At 44.2% G+C, this 20,820-nt stretch overlaps 1 protein-coding gene across 3 annotated transcripts in view; it reads left to right on the top strand.

Annotated features, from left to right (window-relative positions):
• Positions 1-20,820, top strand: part of TENM1 (teneurin transmembrane protein 1) — a 1,737,496-nt gene that overhangs the window by 806,107 nt on the left and 910,569 nt on the right. For 2 of the 3 annotated variants that reach the window (XM_085608139.1, XM_085608138.1), the window contains one exon: positions 8,035-8,273. In XM_085608139.1, coding sequence (XP_085464265.1) covers positions 8,035-8,273 — 239 coding nt within the window. The remainder of the gene's footprint in view (positions 1-8,034; positions 8,274-20,820) is intronic. The other variant, XM_085608140.1, reaches the window with a different exon arrangement.

The raw sequence follows: 20,820 nt of genomic DNA, 5'->3' as shown, positions 1-20,820 counted from the left end.
TTCTTCTCTCATCCTCTTTGCTCTGTGAAGAGTCTAAGAGACAAAAACTGGAAGTTGCCTTTTAAAGCTCTGCATTCAATACACATTTCAGACATGGGATTAAGTAAAACCATAAGGGATATATGCAAAGACAGTTGCACTCGTAGGCAGAGAGGAGCACAAAGGTAATTAAGAATTTAATAAACAGAGATTTAAGCTACACTAGCGAACAGATCCCTAGAGAGCCACGAATGAAAAGATGATGGAACATTGAAAGCAGGATCACTCGCACACGCCGACTGAGACCAATGCCAAGACACCAGTACTGCTTATATCATGTGATTGAAATGTACGCTCATCAAGAGCTCCTGAAGAACGCACAATGGATCCTGTGATGCGTAGTTCATTATAGAGAACAAGTGCTTCAGATCCCGCAGAGATACAGTTCTTGGTTAGCTACAATTTTCCACAGTAGTCAAATTAGCCCATATGTAGCCCGGTTATATTTTGGGTGCAGTATCGCTGGGTGGGGTACTGCCCTGCCTGGTTATCACTGGCTCAGTGTTCCTGTACCCAGATTTCCAAGGTGCTGGAACACCAGATTCACTGAACATCTATCCGGTGAAATCGCCTGGGGTCCTACTTCTAGTGCAGTGTGGTGCTGACCTTCACCCGATCATCTCCTACCGCACAGAGGCTCACGTCAAACTCCTCAGCCCCCTTATGCAGTAACCCCTGCCTCTCGCCCTTTGCCTCCACATGCCCCACTTCTATTTACCTCCTGATTGAAGCAGGTGGTGAATCGAAGTACTAAGGCCCATGGAAAAAGGAATACTGTGTGTTTTTTGTACCAGCAATGAGTCTACATCGTTATTCCCCACTCTATGGGGATTAACCTGTAATTGAACAGCGCTGGTGGGAAGTTCCGACATCAAACCAATTCTTACAGTTGGAGAATTTGCACCCCACGTCTACTATGTAACTCTACCCACAGTAGTGCAAAACATATAGCACGTCTACAAATTCCAATTTCACTACATGATCTACGCCCCCTCTTGTCCCACACACACAGTGAAATCATAGCCAAAGAATAGGGTCTGAAAGTAACCCCAAATAATTGGCTTGGTTTCTCCTTCCGCTTTAACATCTATGAGTATTGAAGCTGGCAGCTATCAATGCGTTTAGTATAAAGGCGATTGCAATCTGTTTCTGCAGCCATTTGCCTTAGCCACATTAAAATGAGTTATCTTTAAACCAGGAGCAAGCGCATTAATCTCCAAGACCACCCTTATTCCTGCTATTAAATCTGCCTGCTCCAAACAGCACTTGACTTTGTTCCTTTCCTTTCTCTGTTCTAAAAATAAGCATTTTTTTTTAAATTGAACAATGCTAGACTGCAAAGTCCATGTCTCCCCGAAGCTTTGAAATGTGGATTTTCTTTGGAGTAAATGAAAATGAGCTTACGTTATCTGCATTTACCAAACTGTACTTGTTGTCTTTGATAACCTAGGCAGAGAGTTCAAGCCACCATCCATAGAATATGCCACTGAACAAACGAGTGGCCGAAACACACTCAAAAAGTGTGCTTTCACTGGGTATCTTGGAATTTAAATGACCAACATACTCAAAGCAAGGAGCAGAAGATAGGGATCAACCCAAAGATATGTTTGACTGTTATCTTAAATATACGATAATTAAATATTTGGCTGGCGTTGCAAAGCAAATAGTTTCATAGTACAAGGGCTAAAAGTGAGAATATGCAACCGGAAATGCAAGAACATTGGCCTCTGTGGGTGACCATAAGTAACGTGGGTCTGACTGTGGTAAATATTTCATTACCGGTACTATTTTTTATGCGGTAAAGTCTAGTAAGAATAACTCAGTAAATATAAGAGGCAGAATCCGTGGTATTAGAGGTTCTAAAAGGCTTTATTCCTTGACAAAGGAAATACAATTCGAATTGCAGGCTTCTATTCCATCACCACGAAAGTTCAGGAAGGAAGGGCATACATTATTGACAGATAATCAGTTTTATAGGAAATGCATTACAGTGAAACAGATGCAGGAGGCGTAACAGCTGATAATACAGATAAAATATGCATACGTAACTAATAAAGGCGGACATATGGGCGTAATTTAATAAACGTCATTATACATGATGTCACAAGTGGGTGGATCCATAAGAGAATCCTGTAATGTCAGCAGAAATATTTGGCAGAGATGCGCGCGCAGCCGCATGACGTGTGATTGACGTGCAACTAGAGGGTGAAGGGGACTTGACATTTAGCTCTACATGTGGAGACAGAAGTCTGGGGGTCATGTCAACCTAATCCCAAATCATATCTAATATCCTATGTTTAAAGAACTGTGTTATCCAAAAGGAAAGGTTTCTAGGATAGAATCTATTCTATACTGACTGTTAGTGCGTGTACAAGCGTCTAAGTGTCTACACGAGATGCGAGGGGGTAGGAATATTCCATGGTAACGGGGGCTATGAATTACTTGCATGAGGACAGCGAGGCCTGGCCCTTTGCACGGTAGCTGGAGGAATGTTTACCTAAACTACTAGACAGGAATGTATCGGATGAGGAGCGGAGCAGATAATCTTGAAGGTGAAATACAGTTTTTGGCAGGCAACAGGCTGGATCAGGCACCGTTAGCCGCGCAGGGAGTAGGACAAAGTTCATGGATACAGATGCAGGCTCAGACTGGAGCTTTCAGAGGCAGAAGGCAGGAAAAGGCTTGATGACAGAATTCAGGGCCTACTCGCCTGAATCTGTAAAATGTGGAGAGTGAACCACATAAAGTCGGTGGCCTTTCATACTTAGGAATGGAATATCTGACCCATTCATGGCGGATCTGAAAGAGGACATGTTGACGGTGGACGCACATGTATTTGCGTCTTCAAAACTGGAACTGGAGGGAACATACATGTACTTATAGCATGCACATGGAGCCGTTGGGGTCTACGATAGGGGACATAACTGATCACAAAATTCATATTTCCTCATGACTCAAGAAAGAAAACACAAGGGAAGAGAATCAGTTTATCCACCATGAACAGTGGCCATTACAGCAAAGTAACTCAAAGTCAATAATGTTGTCTGCAACACTCATTCAAATCAATTCACATCAAATAGCATTTTTAAAGCGCAGAACTATCAACCATAGGGGTATCAGGGTGCTGTGTCTCAGTCGAAGAGCCAGGTCTTGAGTCTCTTTCTGAAGTGTGACAGCGAGGGGGCTGTACGGAGCTGGAAGGGACGGTCGTTCCACGTCTTGGCAGCGATGTAGGAGAAGGAGCGGCCAGAGCACCCATTGTGATTCTTAAGAACAGAGATTAGCCTCGCAATGGGATCTGGAATATTTGAAGCTTATCTATTAGGGCAGAAGGAAGATCTAAATAGAGCAATTGTACTTAATCGTATCTGGTCAAGATGAAGCAGCTAGGCAGTTACATTATTGCCTGGAAAAATAAAGGTAAATGTTTATTTTAGCTGTCTGTGTTGGTAGAAGCAGGATGAAACTATTGAATTGTTTCATGAATTCCCAAAGAGGTTGTTGTCAAATACAATATGCAGATTGTTTAGAAGCAAGTTTATTACTGAGCACCCAGCAAGAGGAAAGAGTTATACAGTGTTCTTGATGCATAGAACATGAGCATAAAACAGAACGCATGAGGTGGAACTGATGCTGGAGGCAAATATTGAACAGGGGACCAAACAGACCATCCATTGAGCAATACACAGACAGAGGTTGCAAAATGTGTGAGGTGAGAAGGTTTGTGGCTAGAAAACGAATGCAGTCCTATTCCCTTACAAGAAGGACAACTGATCAGTATAGGCTGATCTGCCCTATCAGATGCTGAGAACACCTCTAGAGGACTACTGCCACAGCATCCTTGGAATCCTGGATGCTCCTCAGAAAGATCTGTGAGAAAGCTGTAGGATGCCTTGAGCCGAAGAGCAGATCTAGTAGTCACGCTCTTCTTTTCACTCAGTGGTGTCGGTGAAACACTCCTAAAGCAATCAGATGGACAGCTCTATCTTTGTAAGTAAGTAAATATAGTTTTAGCACAATTGCCAGCTGTTTTCACTGTTTACTGAGTAGAGCTCAGTGAGCTGAATGCTCATCACAGATAAATGCAGGGTTCTGTGGTCATGCTTCAAATCTCATTGCTTTTTTGTATCCTTCAGTCTGATGCCCTAAGTGAGATGGGTCCCGGGCACACTGTGCCACTGGAACCAAGCTACACCTGGCCAATGGCCCTTAATAAGTGCAAAACCAGTGCTGGGTCACTTGTGTTCTGGTTCAGGTAGGACTTGGCGTGGCAGTTCTGGCTGAACTGTTCCCATTGGAGCAGGTCAAGATTGATTTGCATTTGGCTGGGCCCAAACGGAGGTGTCATGGTGTGCAAAATAACAATGGACTGGCTGAGGGCCTGGCTGAGATAAATTCAGGCATTTCATCCATCATATTTTTATTTACTCAGTACCCAGCGAGGCATGCTCATTCTTCCAAGCTGGGTAAATTAAAAACTCTAAACTGGGTAATATCAGTGGTTTAACGTAACATGAAGCTCACACCGTCAGAATGTGGCAGGGGCACCCATGACTACCATATCTTATGAATAATCATAGGGTTTAGGCTAAATGGGGAACCTACGGAAGAGTGCATAGGTTTCAGGGACCTGTGTTACACCCCGGTAACTTTAACATCTGTAAATGATGGGAGTGGAGAAGTGTGGCTCAATGATTAGAGCGGCAGACCCTGATGCAGAGGTCTAGCCCGGGACCAGGGTTCAATTCCCCACCTCGGTGGGTCTTGGGCTCAAAATTCCATAGACCTGATAATTCTCGCCTCGGTGCCATTCCAATCATGGAGTCCCACTCTGCAACTCTGGGCAATAGCTTGCTTAATCTCCACGGCCCCCACAACGCTAAGGATGCCTGGTGTCCACCTTGGGGGTGCCCAGGAGTGGACGCCTCACAGGGAAAGCTAGGATGGGTTCCACAGCGGTATTCGTACAAGTGCCTTGAGACCCTTGCGGGTGAGTAGTGCGCTATACAAGTATCCATTTACATTTAATTGATGTCTTGAGGAAGAGTAGGAGAGCTATATTTACTGCTATATAAAAAGCAACATTTTATTATTTATTTATGACTCTAGTTGATTGCAGCCAAACCTGGCTGGCTAAGTCTGGTTAATACTAAGAGATGTGTTGTGTTCCTCCCTTCATTTACTGCGAAGCTTCGATTTATGGTACCTAAATGCAAGTGACACTTTCGACATGAGAGTATTCAAAGCACTGAACACAACTATGCACTTTACAATGCTCTACTCACAGTTATAAACGAAAATGCTACGAATATCATAAGCGCAAGCAACATGGAATCCATTTAGTTGGTGCAGCCTCTGCTGACTGCCAGGATCCGGTGTCTATCATGAATAATGACTGCAGAGCATGATGAATTGTTCTCTAAAATATGTTTGTGAAATAGCAGCTCTCGATGAAAAGAAAATCAATGTACATTAAAGCTACTGAACTGCCCCGGGTTATTGAACAGTAAGGTGCCTCTCACAAATGGTCAACTAATAATAGAAGGAGGAAAATGGCAAAGCCACAAAGCGGACAAAAAGCAAACAAAAGAAGTCATTACTTATTGCAATGTTATATGGACTGCAAATGGAACTATTTGTTGTCATGAATCTTAATGCAACAGTGACGTGTTTACGAACCCTTTATGCGGCTTCAAGGGGAGATATTTGAAATGTGTCAGCATATTATCACTGGGTATAGTTAACAGCCAAAGATTAACCTTCTAGGCTCCGAGTTAGATATGGACTGTCTGCATTGTGGCCTTTTCATGAAATTGCAATTCTTGTGTCATTCTGTAGTCCGAAAATGGACACAATTATTTTGAGATTTTTTAATGAGTTGTGCGAGGGCTACACAATACAACAAAAGTCAATAATTAAATATTTGCTTGTGTTTTGTATCATATGGCCCATATCATTTTGTCTCCTTCTTCCATTCTAATATGTATTGCCTTTCCTCTCCCTCCCATGCTCATCCCACTTTCCTTCTCTTAGGTCGCAGCTCTCTGCGCCACTGCCCATAGAAGCCCACAGTCGCAGCTCTCTGCGCCACTGCCCATAGAAGCCCACTTCACAGCACTCTCACCAAGAATGGTGATGTTTGCCTTTGTTACCAATAGGATGCCCACCTGCCCTTTACTGTACTCTCACAACTTTTGCCCATCCACACTTCCCTTTGGTCCTTAGAAGAGACTTGGCGCGTGTGTAGTTTTGGCCAATCATCATTTGTTTAATAAGTAAAGATGGCTCCGGTGCAATCACACTGGTGACATGACTAAAAGGGTAAATGTAATCGGGTGCCTATATTCTGCTCATGAAGGCTTACATTTAAGTTATATATGCAACAATGCCAGACATTACAAGAAGGGATCCGCAGCTCTAACTCCCCTCAACTGAAGCGGTTTGCCAGAGCTCATGTCACCACACAACACACCACACACCTCGCCACACAACACACATACTCAGAGATACAGATTGGGTCTTTCGGCAAACCCTCTGTAGGCGCTGGCTCTTTTCAGGCGTTGGCTCTCTATACTGTCTGTCATGTAGTGGTAACATCCCATGGACACGAATGATCTCATTTATTCTTTGAGCACTGCAGAAAAGGGGCCCAATCTGGAGGTTACATGTGTTGATTAGATCCCTTTTATACACAAATGATGGGAAAGGGCAGAGAAATTTGAAGCCTAGTGCTCCCATCTTGCATCTCCCATGAACATAGGAATCTTCCAGCTGAGCGTATAATTTTGTGCCCTTATTCCACTCAATTTCAACATATAAGTAGATGCAATTATATATTTATATATCATAATATATTATATCATAATGTTATATATTTATACATCTATATAGTATATATAGGTAACTATATGTGATACTTCTATGTAATTGACCAAAAGTGATAACAAAGGTAAGCAGAATTCATGAATAAAATATTGTCAGACAGTATCAAAGAGGATAATGAATAACAATGTAGATGGAGCACAGCAAAAGAGTACAGGAATCAAAAACATTTGCTTGTGTTGTGCATCCTGGCTATTTTATTGATAAAACTTCCATTCACTGTTGCCGTAAGTGGCTCCTTTTCACTCCTGCAATGAAGAGCTTTGCAACATGAGAGAACTTTGAAGAGGTCAGCCTTTGCATTTTATTCTTAAGACAATGGAACAGAACATAGTTATGACGTCTGATCTAGACTCACTCAGCCAACATTGCAATGTTTCTTTTCTGTCTTTCTCAATTTTAATTTGTCATGGTCGTGTTGTCTTCTACAGCCTTAGAGCGGGCTCAACCGGCCAATAAAGGGCCGCCCCTGCGTTAAAGACCCAAGATGAAGGCGAGGGCCTTTAACAAGGAGCGGGCCTTTCATGGCCGGTAGAGCCTGCTAGCTCTAGGACTATTAGAACATTCCACCCCTAGAGAGCAGAATGTTCTAAATTGTAAAACAAAGGCCTCACGGAGCCCGAGTGGGTAGAAATCCCATTGGGGTCCATGAGGCCTTTGTTAAACATTGGAATGTTGATGAACAGGGCCTCTACCAGGCATTTGAAGCCCAGAGCACTCCATTGTCTTCAATAGAGCTCCATCATTCCAATGTTCTAAAATAGATTAAGTTTTCCAATAATGATAACACTTCCACTATGGTATAGACGATGGCATATGATGTATTTCACATTATGGGACTAAGCTCTTCAGGGAGAAGGAACAGGAACTGTGTATTGCTCAGCTCCGAGTTACAATGATAAATTAGCATCAGGCTGCCACAGAGAATGCTGGCAAGCTTAGCACACCATTACCAAGGCTCTATCATGTAATCACAGATGTCCTGCACATTAACATGTCTCAGAATAATGACTGTGCTGAACTCTGAATAAGGAGCCAATGTTGTCTTAACTTGTGTTTCTAGACCAGTTGAAGTGGCATTTACACTGTGGTTCTCTTGTCTTCTTTTCATAGGCATTTTCTGTTTAAACAAGGATCTGGTACCTCACCAATCTTCAGTCCTGCCAGTCAGAACTACCCTCTAACCTCCAACACTGTTTACTCTCCACCTCCTAGGCCTCTTCCTAGAAGCACCTTCTCCAGACCTGCCTTCACTTTTAGCAAACCGTACAGGTGCTGCAACTGGAAGTGCACTGCCTTGAGTGCCACTGCCATTACTGTCACCTTGGCACTGCTGCTCACCTATGTTATCGGTAAGACTACTCTTTCTTCCCCTCACTTCATCCTCCCGTATTGCACTCTTGTGTTTTTGTACTAGTCCTTCCTCTATGCACTTCTTTATTTCTCTTGCTGTATTAGCTTTCGTATAATTTTGTCATGAAATAGCAAGCCAGAAATAAAAATGATAGCCTGTCTGAGAGATGTGCAATTATATGAAATCTGACCCTTCCGGAGAGATGTGGTAAATCCAATGTACACTAACATTACCGCCAATGGAATTGCTACCACCATATTTCTTTTGTTAATTTTGCGGGCGGGAATTCTACTGATGATGTTCAGCATCCACCAGAAAACAGCAGATTTGACATTATTGGCGCATCTCTAAGTAAGGCTTAGACAATTGTTCCACCAGTATCCACTCATTTGGCATGAAAGTAAGAACGTGTAGCAAACAAAGGTCTTGTACATTTACCTCTGTGTTCATTCAATACTTGATTTTGAAAAAGAACAATAATTGTAGATATGCTTTAATTGTGACTTGCATTGTACTGAATTGAGATAATGTAATGAAAAGTATTCAATTGAAGTTGTACTATCTGTGGACTCAAATATATTGTGTGTAAGTAGTTTTAGAGCTGTTGATACAACATACATTTTGATATTGTAGTTTTAATAATTGTCACTGTGTCGAGTATCTTTGGCTGCTCCTGGACTACACTACCTTTAATGCTGTGATGTATTTACTTGTGTATTTCAAACTTTCAGAAACTTACCATACACCTCTTCACAAAGCAGCATTACAAAGAACAAGCTGCATAATAGCAAGATCTAAAGATAAGGAAAAAATCACATTAACAGCACATTATTTAGGTATTTTGTGTAGCCACTGACATGCAATGACGGCACACAAAGTCACGGAAAGACGAATACCGATGGGCGAGATAATGAATCAAATATAGAAATAATTTACTTTTGGGAGTTTGAACATGAAAGAATAATATACATTAGGGAAGAGCTGGAAATGTAAAACCAGCCTGTGTGTCAAAGGAAACAGAATGTGACAAAACCTCAGGACGAGAGAGACAAAGAGAGGGAGAAGAAGCATTGAAAATGCAATAGGTCTCGCCTTTGATTAAGTTAAAGCCATTTGCTTTGCTATACAACACCATTAGCAAAGCAAATGGCTTTAACTTAATCAAAGGCGAGACCTATTGCATTTTCAATGCTTGTTTTTTTGTTGTGTGCTAGAAAAAATAATGCAACACCCTCTCCTCTTACATGGATACTCAACTGAATTGTCACATAAATGTTCTCATTTTGAAGTCAGAGAAAGAAAAATATACACCAAGCTCCCTCTGAAGTGAGAGCTTGACATTTTCCCTCGGTCTTTGAATGCACAGCAAATATGACAAGATAAGAACCTATTTAAAGGCCTGTTTACAGAGAGCGAGCTCGTGGAAGAATGCATTAAACAAGGTTTGGCAATGAAAGGGACAAACTCAAGCTGGATAGTCTATAGTAAAAAAAATCAGCAAATAGAAACCCAGATTTGAAAATGCAATCGGTCTCGCCTTTGATTAAGTTAAACACATTTGCTTTGCTAATGGTATTGTTTAGCAAAGCAACTGGCTTTAACTTAATGAAAGGCAAGACCTATTGCATTTTTAACGCCTTTTTTTTGCACATTATATAGCGCGAACTCGACCCAAAGGTATCAGAGCGCTCTACACAAGCATCAGTTACGTTACACAAGGACACATTCATTTTTGGTATGCGCGGGGACATTAAGTGATTTGCCCAGAATCACAGGGTGCTGAGCCAACGCCGAGACTCAAATCTGGTTCCCCAGCGCCAAGGCCAGCAGCTCTGGCCGTTAGGCCACATCACCTCCCTCAGCTTGGCCAGCACACATGGAGATCTCAAGACTAAAACCGATAACCAGTGAATTAACCACCAACACCAGGTGCCAGAGTAGAGAGCTACTCCGCAGAAGCCCCTTGATGCGTCGACGGGGACAGAAGGCGCTAAATATACAGCAATCCAATACTGTGCAGTTTCAACCCGCAGCATCAGCTGTTTGGGGTTTCTTTTTTTTGCACGGTTTGTAAACTGCTAGTATAAAGCGATTTATGTTTTTGCGCTGCACTGACCTGACCCCGCCACTCTTGATGCCTGGAAAGCTGGGGATGATGAGGCGGGGATCTGCCTCTGATTGGCCCGTAGCCTCCCTCTGTTGGGCAAGCTAGGAAGCCCTACTCTGCCCCTGCAGGCCTCAGTAGTATCCTTTAACTGTGGCTCTGATCCCAGGTGATGAGAGGTGCCAGGGAAGCTCGCCCAGCCATTGCCACTGAGGTTGGTGGCTGGTCGGTGGCAGGGGCTGAGGGGTTGGCTGGTGGTCTGCGGCAGGGGTTGGTACCTGGAGGTCTGCGGCAGGGATTAGAGAGGTTGGTGAGTGCACAGGGATGCCGTTGTTATGGACTGTAATGAAACAAAAGCTTTTAGCCCCCTTCTAACCCCCAAACCCCATCTCCTGACCACTCAAAAAGAGTGACGAGAAATCCTGTGTCCCACCGATGGGGAGTACAGAGGGGTGAGGGGTGTGTGTATCTGTGTGGATGTGGTTTGTACCCACACACCCTAGAGGGGATCGTCTCACAGGTCTATATGAATGGCAGGAAGGAGGGAGGGGGAGAGATCGCAGCACCACGAGCGATCAGTCCGTGGTTCACTCAGGGACTGCAGCGGAGGCTCAAATATACTGGGCTTAAATCCCCACATGTTACAAACCATTTCGAGGAGCGAAGAAGCCGCCTTGGAAAGTAACTTGCCCAAGATCACAGAAGTCTGGCCAAATGAAGGTGCCGGGATTACACAGGTGACCTGTTACCCGATTCTAAAGCAAGTGATTCGGCACCGAGTGCTTAGATGGTGGGTCGGGGAGACACTGCAAGAGCTGCGGGGTGAAGGGACCTATCCTCCTAGTGCCTGGAAGCTGCAGGGGGGGCGGCTAAGCACTGCGCGTGTGGATGAGTGCCTTTGAGGCCTGTTAGTACACAGCACATGTGGGAGGTCCTGACCTTGATGGGGCAGGTACGAGGGGCTGCTTGCCCCGGACCACAGTCCCCGAGGCACATGACAGGGTCAGTCACGCAGCTCGGGTCTCAGACCCTTTAACGCCCCCCCAGGGTCGAGAACAAAGGAGAGCAAAACTGTCAGAAGGAATCAAACATAACCCGAATCAATAGAAACAGAAAGAGCTAAACGTGACAGGAGGCCCTGGCCAGGAGCACGTGAGCCAAGACTGGGGCTTGTGGGAGAAGGGTCGAGGGATCATGCAGGACTGGACCCCACACAGCACCAAAGATAAACAGGGAGGACGGTACCTGGTCTCCGTGGGTCCGAGGGATGCAACTAGCCACCACAGGAAGATAGCTGGCGACCAACAGGAGCCCAGGGGCAAACATGTTGAGGTGACTCCTCTGGTGACAGATCGGCAGGTTTCAGTCAGGCGGAGTCCAGCGCCGAGAAGTCTAGAGAAGCGAGAAGACCAGAGAAGCGCTTTGAGGGACGTTCCTAACAATGCATGTTATACAACCCCCTGCCCAGCAGCACCTGAACCCCTTCTCAGAAGCATCCCTCTGAGCAGCTTCAAGGCGCGCCTCCACCGAAGCGCCTCGACACCTGCCCCACAGCACCCAGAGAGGCCTTCGTCGGCGCTAGGCCCTGCACCCGGTGACTGCTGGGGGGGAATGACTGAAGCTCCTCGACGCAGAGGCCGAGAGGCAAAAACAGCCTGGTGATGGGCGGTGGGGCCCCGGCCCGCTCTCTTCTCTCACTACAGGGTTGAAGCATGGCTTCAGAGCTCGCTGTTATTTTCTGCCGAGTTCATTTCTGTCTCTTTGTCCGAGGGAGGCATTAATGAAACTGCCGATTGCTGAGCCGAAAAGTGCTTGTGTGTATATATTTTTTTATCTCTGGCAGACTGTTCTGGCGCTGGAGGGGGGCTCGGAGTCCACCCAAGTCCATTTATGCACACATATTCGGAAAGCGCATCGCTTGATCCTGAGAACGGGCTGCGGTGCCTTGAGGGGAACGTTTGGAAAAAACCTGATGAGCTGCAGGACTACGTAGAGCAGCAAAAGGGGAGGAGTTACAGTGCGCCGTGCAGAGCATGGCGCTCAGCTCTGCTCCTATGTAAAGTTAACGTGGTGTATTTTATAAACAAATTCATTATTGTCCCAGGAACTTATAGAACTCACCTGCCAATTTCGTATAATTAATAAGTAAGAGAAAGAATGCCCTCGGGTCAGCAGCCACTTCTGGTGTTTCGGGACATGGATCACATTACTCGGGATGATCGGTTTAACTTCCCTTCACCAACAAGCTGGAGGCGTTGTGTAGAAAACATAGTGCGTTCCAGCTAATTAAGGCGAGTGTGTGACGCCGCGAGTGCGAGATCCAATCCTGGTTGGAGGGGCTAAAAGGAGACAAGGCGGCAACAAGGAGGGACTAAGAAGCCTACTTTTTAATGGTGAGCCTGCATTTTGCATGCAGGATGAAGCAAAACGACGCGCACCAATGAAAATTGGAGGCGGAGCCGCGAGACGACTTCTGGAATCGTATTGATTCCAAGAAGCCTCGTAAGATGAGTGCAGCGCATGCGCTGCTTACGTCACGAGACCTAAAAACAGAGAAAGAGAGAGCTCGCAACACTTGAGCATTGGCAGCAATAGCAATGCTTCACGTTGTGCTTGAAGACACAAATAAACAATTGGCAAAGCCAATAGTTGTCATCTCAACTAACTGGTGAAAGGGTTATTTATTTTATTTTTTATTGCAGGCTTGTGGCACAAAAGTAAAAATACAAATACATGTGTTGCCACCTATAGAACAACTCTATGCTTGCAATAACAAACTTTACATATAAAGAAAATTCACTGGTATATCTATTTTACTAGTGATACCTTTAAATAACAAGCCTTTCAGCTGTTCTCTGAGTTGAGTTGTTGTTTATGATGGAGACAGAAATACATCAATATTTAACCAATCACTCAAATCTCAGGCAGCTACAATATTACTTCTCATAGACAGCCTCAATGTTACAATGTCACTTAAACTCTTTATAACATTAAAAGAAGATGGATACTAAATCAATCTTTAATTGGCTGCACCTGAGGTGCAGGCAAAATAAATAGCCAGTATTTAAAGTTCCTATATACAAAATAAATAAAAGGAAGTAAGCACATTTTCAATGAGCTTTGTCAATGAAGAGAAAAGGCCTATTTTTAGGAACATGTGAGCAATGTGAACAGGCTTTATGCAGTCATTCAGAATGATGTGAGCCAATAGTTAAAATGGGCTGGCCCGCTGCCCTGTGCTGTATGCTGTGGTGTGCGGTAGCAAAATGTGAATGATAATTTAACAGACCGATGGTTGAAGCTGGAATACCATTTTATGTATACATTTTGTACGTATATAATATATGCTTTTTTTTTAATGGTCTGGTGAGACAGTTGAAGCTGACTCAAAGGCCAGGCCTAAAAAGGCATCTCGGTTCGAACAGAAGGTAGAATTGAGGTATCCCTCTGTCAGAAAAACAACAAGGGGTAAACATGGATAAAACTTTAAGTTTTAAGGTGAGCATATTTAAAGACATCAAGACTGATTTTCCAAGTTTGCCCCAAAAACATGCTTTACAGGGCAGTGTTGCCTCTTGCGGATAAAACATAATTCTGGGTGTCGGTGAAGGTTACACGACTATGTCCTCGGAAAAATGAAGGAGAGAACCTTTAGAAATGAATAATCATACCAGGTGTAGGGTTGTAATTCAGTCTTCAGAGTGTTCATCCCTACTGTTGTTTAGTTTTTGTCTCAGCTGCTGGCACAGCCGCCCCTGCTTTGCTAAAACCATCTGCCTTTGTTTCACTGTCCTGCCCCGACTACTCTATGACGGAACACATCAGGGCCTGAGTGTGACACTGGAGATGGCTAGTAATGAGCTCACTATGAGGCAACAATGAAAGTCAGGTCACCCTGCCCGCTGCTTCTGTGTCAGTTGGAACAGGATTGTTTCCTCACAGTGCTAAGTGAATGCCCTGCTGCTATGGACATCCGCTGACGTCTGTAGACCATGATGCAGCAGCCATATCTTATGTGAAGAAATGAAAATCAGTTCTCAATTTAACTTCCTTGAATGGAGATGCTGGTGTTCATCAAACTTTCATTCTACGTGTATTTTGGCTTGAAAGGCTGCTTTTGTGATCAGATTTGAGTTGCATATTTCAGTTTAGATATTGTGTGAACTTTAGTGCCTGATCAAGCTAACCTGGATTAAGGAGGGGTGTACATTTGTATTTGTAAATTGTCATACCTATTGAAACCTACCTATGATCAACACTTTCTAGATATTCAAAGAAAATACACACAGTAGCCAGTGGATTGAGGAGGTGTTGTCTGGGCTAGGTGCATTGAAGATCACTAGGCAATCATTCTGACATGAAGACCTCTCAAGAAGGGGTTAACTTCAGATTCTCCATCTCATCGATTCTAGGGAAAGGGTCTGCAAAATGTGATGAAATGCTTTGGAACTGCACTGGGTTCAACTGGCAAGAGGCTTGTAGTTTTGGAGGACATGAAGGACAAACAGCTACCTCAGCCAGATTGGATATATATCTGTAAAAGGTTATTAGAGGTCAAGGGCAATTGGCCATTCAACCTGCCCCTAGCTATTTACCAGAAAATACATTTAGTAGGGGGGTGTAACACCCCAAAGACCCCTCCCCCATGACGCTACGCCCCTGCTTTTATTGCAGTTGACATACAATTTCACCCCTGACATGGACATTTCAGACTGGGTAGCTATCACAAACCATGTACAGAACTGCACAGTGTGGTCACCCATGGAATATGTGCAGCATTTCTCAATAACAGACAAATAGAATCCCATATTAAAAGGACTGAGACAGATATGGAATATTGGCTAGAAGCTCCCTCAATTTGCAGGTCCCATTGTAGAGCAATGCTCTTTGTCCTCTGGGCCAACCTTTACACTGTCTGTTCTGGATTTCGAAAGGGATTATAGTAGTGAACAAGTCCTTTCTAATGGTTTTTCAAAAAATGTACGGACCTATGTAATGTAATGTAATGTAATGTAATGTAAAATAGCATTTGTACCGCGCTGCAGTCACTCCAGGGAGCATCAAGGCGCCAGATACTGATTTAGTGATGAAGGAAACAGGTAGGGAGTGGATGGAACTCACCCAACTGTTACACTAGTGCTCTAACGCGGGAGTCCTGTAGCTTGAAAATCCAGGTTTTCAGTCCCTTTCTGAAATCTTTTTCCTTGTCTAGGGCACGAAGGTCGGGGGGAAGAGTGTTCCATGCTTTTGCCCCAAGTACTGGAAGGGATTTGCCACCTCTTGTGCTGAGCTTGAACCTAGGTACTGACAGGAGATTAGAGCCAGATGAACGGAGATTGCGAGAGGGATGGTATCTGGCGAATCTCTGCTGTAGGTATTTTGGTCCCAGAGCATGGGTGGCTCTAAAGGTGATAATCAGTATTTTGAAGAGGACTCTCTTGTTAATTGGGAGCCAATGTAGAGTATTTAGTGCAGATGATGCAGAAGATTTCTTCGGCCATTTAAGGACTAACCTAGCTGCGGCATTCTGCACCATTTGAAGTTTATGTGTGGTGGTTTTTGTAGTACCTGCATATAGGCTATTACAATAGTCTATCCGCGACGTCACCAAAGCAACTGTTACCGTCTTCCTAGCCTCAAGAAGAAGGAGGTCGAAAAACTTCCTGAGTCCTTTAATAATGGCAAAGCAGTTACCTGCCACTTTCAAGGCTTGCTGCTTGAACGAGAGATTGCTGTCAAATGTAATCCCTAGGTTTCGTGCCGATTGGGTTGTGTTCGGTGGGATTTCTGCCTTTTCTGGCCACCAGGTTTTGGGCGTGAAGTTGTTATTTGGGCCCATTGGCACGATTTCTGTCTTGCCTGTGTTGCATTTTAGATGATTGACTTTCATCCAATCAAAGGTTGCCGTGAGGCAGTTTTTAAGTTTTTCTTCCCATTCCTGTGTGTCTTTGTCCAGAACCAATATCAATTGAGTATCGTCAGCATAGGCGACTACATCAATTCCAAATGACGATATTAGTTTAATTAAAGGGGCGGTGTAGACATTAAACAGCGTTGGGCTGAGGCTTGAGCCCTGTGGAACGCCCATCTTTATCAGTTTTTCCTTGGAGCGAAATTCTCCGAGAGTAACTACTTGTCTCCTGTCACTCAGGAAGTTTTTGATCCATTCCAACACTGTGCCGGAAATGCCAGAGGTTTCAAGTCTGTTAATCAGAATGGCGTGTGACACAGTGTCGAAGGCCGCCGACAGATCCAATAAAATCAGGACAGCCTTCTTACCCTGGTCCAGGGCCATGCGGATGGTATCTGAGGTGAGCAGGAGGGCAGTTTCCGTGGAGTGTTGAGCCCTGAAACCCGATTGATTGGGATGCCAGGCTTCATTTCCTTCCAGGAATTTGGTAATCTGTTTATTTACACAGGCTTCAGTGATTTTACACAGCATAGGGAGAAGGGAAATTGGTCTTAAGTTGGATAAGGTGGTAGGATCAGGGAGTGGCTTTTTTTGCAATGGTTTGACTGCCGCTAGCTTCCATTCAGCTGGGACTGTTGCTGTGGTCAAAGAGGAGTTCACAATGCTGTTAATCACAGGGTTAGCTACCTCCACCATCATATGTAGCAGTGCGGGAGGACATGGGTCAAACGGGGAACCTGACTTGGCCGCTAAGATAGCCTTATGGGTCTCGTCCAGGCTAATGGGCAGGAAAGTTTCCAGTCTGTCCCTTTCCACGTTTTCCTCATTAACCCTAACTTCAGCGGTGATGAAATCCTTGGTGAGTGCTAATACCTTGTTTTCAAAGTAGTCTGCGATGGTATTGCATAATTGTTCTGAAGGCGGTATTTCTTGTTCTAATATTTTAGGTTTATTAAAACTATTGACAATTTTAAAAATAGTTTTTTGTTTGTTTCTGGCATTTTCTACTTCCGAGGTGTAAAAGTTGGTTTTGGCTTGTTTAATCAGAGCATGATATGCGCTTCTGGTGGATTTGTAGTTATTCCTGTCTTCAATGCAGTAGTTAGTTCTCCATCTGCGTTCGGCTCTACGAACCTCTCCTTGTTTTATTTTTAACATGGGGTTAAACCATGGTGCTGATTGTTTTTGAGCCGTAGGTCTAGGTTTACGGCTGGTCGGGGCTGCTGTTGCTTTCAAGACTGACATCCATTTCCTGAAGTTGTTATTATCATCTTCAGGCTGTCCTGACCATGAAGGTTCGTGTTCTTTTGCTATGTTAAGCAGTTTTGGATGTTTCATGGCGTCTTTCCATTCTAATTGACTGCTGTGTACAGTTTTCCCTGCGAGTTTATTATTTCTAAGTATTTTAAATGGTAGTACAAATGGTATTAATGTATGATCTGTCCAGGTTAGGATTTTATGGGATTTGATTTGAATGTCTTGCAGGTTAGTTGATATGCAGTCAATCGTGTGCCCCGCCTCATGAGTGGGCTGTGTGACGCATGTAGTCAGGCCCAATACGTCCATGGTATCCCTAAAGGTGATTGCTGAGGAATCCATAGGTGAATCAAGATGGATATTGATATCTCCTAGTACAGTGAAATTAGAGAAGCGCGTAGCCAGGGGGCTCAGTGCTTCTCCTATGCTTTCTAGAAAGCTTTTACAGGGACCTGGGGGGCGATAGATTAGGGCACCAGCAAAGGTAAAAGAGTCTGTGAGTTTAAGTAAAAAGCACATCCCTTCCGCGTCCTTAAGCTCTTGAAGTTTCGTTGTGGTGCAGTTGTAGGAATCTCTATATATTATTGCTATTCCACCCCCCCGAGTCTCCTCCCTGTCCATTCTTTGGATCTGATATCCCAGGGGGAGTGCTTGCACTATGTCTGGAGTAGACCATGATTTTAGCCACGTCTCTGTGACAAACAGGCAGTCAAGATTTTCTTCTACAATGGTATCATATATGTCGAGTGCGTGTTTAGATAGAGATCTAGCATTGATCAGTGCCCCTTTTAGAACAGCATTATTTGCATAAGCAGCAATCTGCTTCGGGTTGAACACTATATGGCATTGACCACACTTTATTGTGCCTTTTAGTGTCGCCATGTCAAGTTTACAGCAGCAGGTCGTGGCAGATCTACCGATAGCCATTAACTCCTGACTGCTGTAGGTAATGAAGGGTTTAGTGCTGACAGCGTTTCCAGCCCTATGCCCGGTCTGTGCACGGACGGGCACAGACGGGCCTACCTTTGGCTTATCTTCGGCGCGCCTTAGGCGCGCCCGCTGCGCCCATCCGCTGCGCTCCTTGAAGGGTGGTCCCATTTTGTAGCTGCGAGTGCGGGATGTTCCGAGCACTAGTCTGCTCGTTTGCTGTTTCCCTCACCCAAGATGGCGGATCCTAAAACGCGGTCCCCAGGTAGTGAATGACTCTGCTACTGGGTCGGCGTTTGCAGCTGGAGGGTAACGGGGATCCCTTACTAGTTGGGAATCAAATGTGAGTTACACCACAAGTGAAAACTAATTAAAAATCGGCGCAATTACAATTTTTTAAAAACGATGTAGTGTGGGTGAAAGATCAAGCAAACAGTTCCACAAGTACATGCAATTCAGACAGTCCCGGCATTCCGCCTCAGGACACCACAAAGCACTCAATCAGTCTGTGCTTGTGAATTCCTACTTCCTTTTGTAGCTGCGAGTGCGGGATGTTCCGAGCACTAGTCTGCTCGTTTGCTGTTTCCCTCACCCAAGATGGCGGATCCTAAAACGCGGTCCCCAGGTAGTGAATGACTCTGCTACTGGGTCGGCGTTTGCAGCGGGAGGGTAACGGGGATCCCTTACTAGTTGGGAATCAAATGTGAGTTACACCACAAGTGAAAACTAATTAAAAATCGGCGCAATTACAATTTTTTAAAAACGATGTAGTGTGGGTGAAAGATCAAGCAAACAGTTCCACAAGTACATGCAATTCAGACAGTCCCGGCATTCCGCCTCAGGACACCACAAAGCACTCAATCAGTCTGTGCTTGTGAATTCCTACTTCCTTTTGTAGCTGCGAGTGCGGGATGTTCCGAGCACTAGTCTGCTCGTTTGCTGTTTCCCTCACCCAAGATGGCGGATCCTAAAACGCGGTCCCCAGGTAGTGAATGACTCTGCTACTGGGTCGGCGTTTGCAGCGGGAGGGTAACGGGGATCCCTTACTAGTTGGGAATCAAATGTGAGTTACACCACAAGTGAAAACTAATTAAAAATCGGCGCAATTACAATTTTTTAAAAACGATGTAGTGTGGGTGAAAGATCAAGCAAACAGTTCCACAAGTACATGCAATTCAGACAGTCCCGGCATTCCGCCTCAGGACACCACAAAGCACTCAATCCTATGTGAGTAACTTAAACCATTGCTTTAGTAAAGCGGCAAACAATTGCTTAGCAGCTATTTCCAGCTTTTCCCTTCACTCTAATCGGAAAAACAGGGCAACAACAGAAACCGACATCTGGCCTCATCCTGATTGAGGTTCACTTCTCCAAACCAGCGGCATAGATCTTCGGGCTAAATGGCAGTCCCACATTCAAAAGGCATTCCATGGATTACTAGTTGAGTCTCCTTCATTAGAAACCTTAGTTTGCACAGTTATATAATAAATTAATCTTTATTTATTTTGCTAAAGCTCAATTAAGAATACGCGGTCTCACTGTTCCTTGGAGCATGAATGACGAGTTTCATGAATTCAAGCTGAGAGTGATGTACATTAGCGATTCTTTGAGAATGTAGGGTCCAAGGCTTGCTAGTAGATATTCAGTGGATCACAAGGGCAGCACCACTGAGATAGTTTATAGGTAATGCCTCTAAAGGATCTCTTGCAAGAGAGGGTTTTCTTATGTCAGGGTGTTACAACTTAAACATTACATGAATGTGACTTTACTAGTCAAGGAAATTAGCTTGTTAGCAAGGAGATAGATAGATAGATAGATAGATGGATGGATGGATGGATGGATGGATGGATGGATGGATGGATGGATGGATGGATGGATGGATGGATGGATGGATGGATGGATGGATGGATGGATGGATGGATGGATGGATGGATGGATGGATGGATAGATAGATAGATAGATAGATAGATAGATAGATAGATAGATAGATAGATAGATAGATAGATAGATAGATAGATAGATAGATAGATAGATAGATAGATAGATAGATAGATAGATAGATAGATAGATAGATAGATAGATAGATAGATAGATAGATAGATAGATAGATAGATAGATAGATAGATAGGTGTAGGCAGTGAGTTCCTTCATGCTGAAAAAAGTGGTTTACAGTTCTTTGACAGCTTTCACACCAGTAGCTGTAGTAACTAACCCATCTCAGGTACAATAAAAGCCTCACATTTTCTGGACTCGTGATTTTATTTACACACCTTAAAACCAACCGGAAATAGATGTTGAAACCCTGGGTATTTGGGTTATGTCCTTAACTGTTGTACCATCAGCAGG

The sequence above is a fragment of the Triturus cristatus genome, chromosome 5_2 (genome assembly GCF_964204655.1).
Source record: "Triturus cristatus chromosome 5_2, aTriCri1.1, whole genome shotgun sequence".
NCBI lineage: Eukaryota > Metazoa > Chordata > Amphibia > Caudata > Salamandridae > Triturus > Triturus cristatus.
The sequence above is the reverse complement of the archived record's forward strand: the minus strand, read 5'-3'. Positions and strand labels throughout refer to the sequence as shown.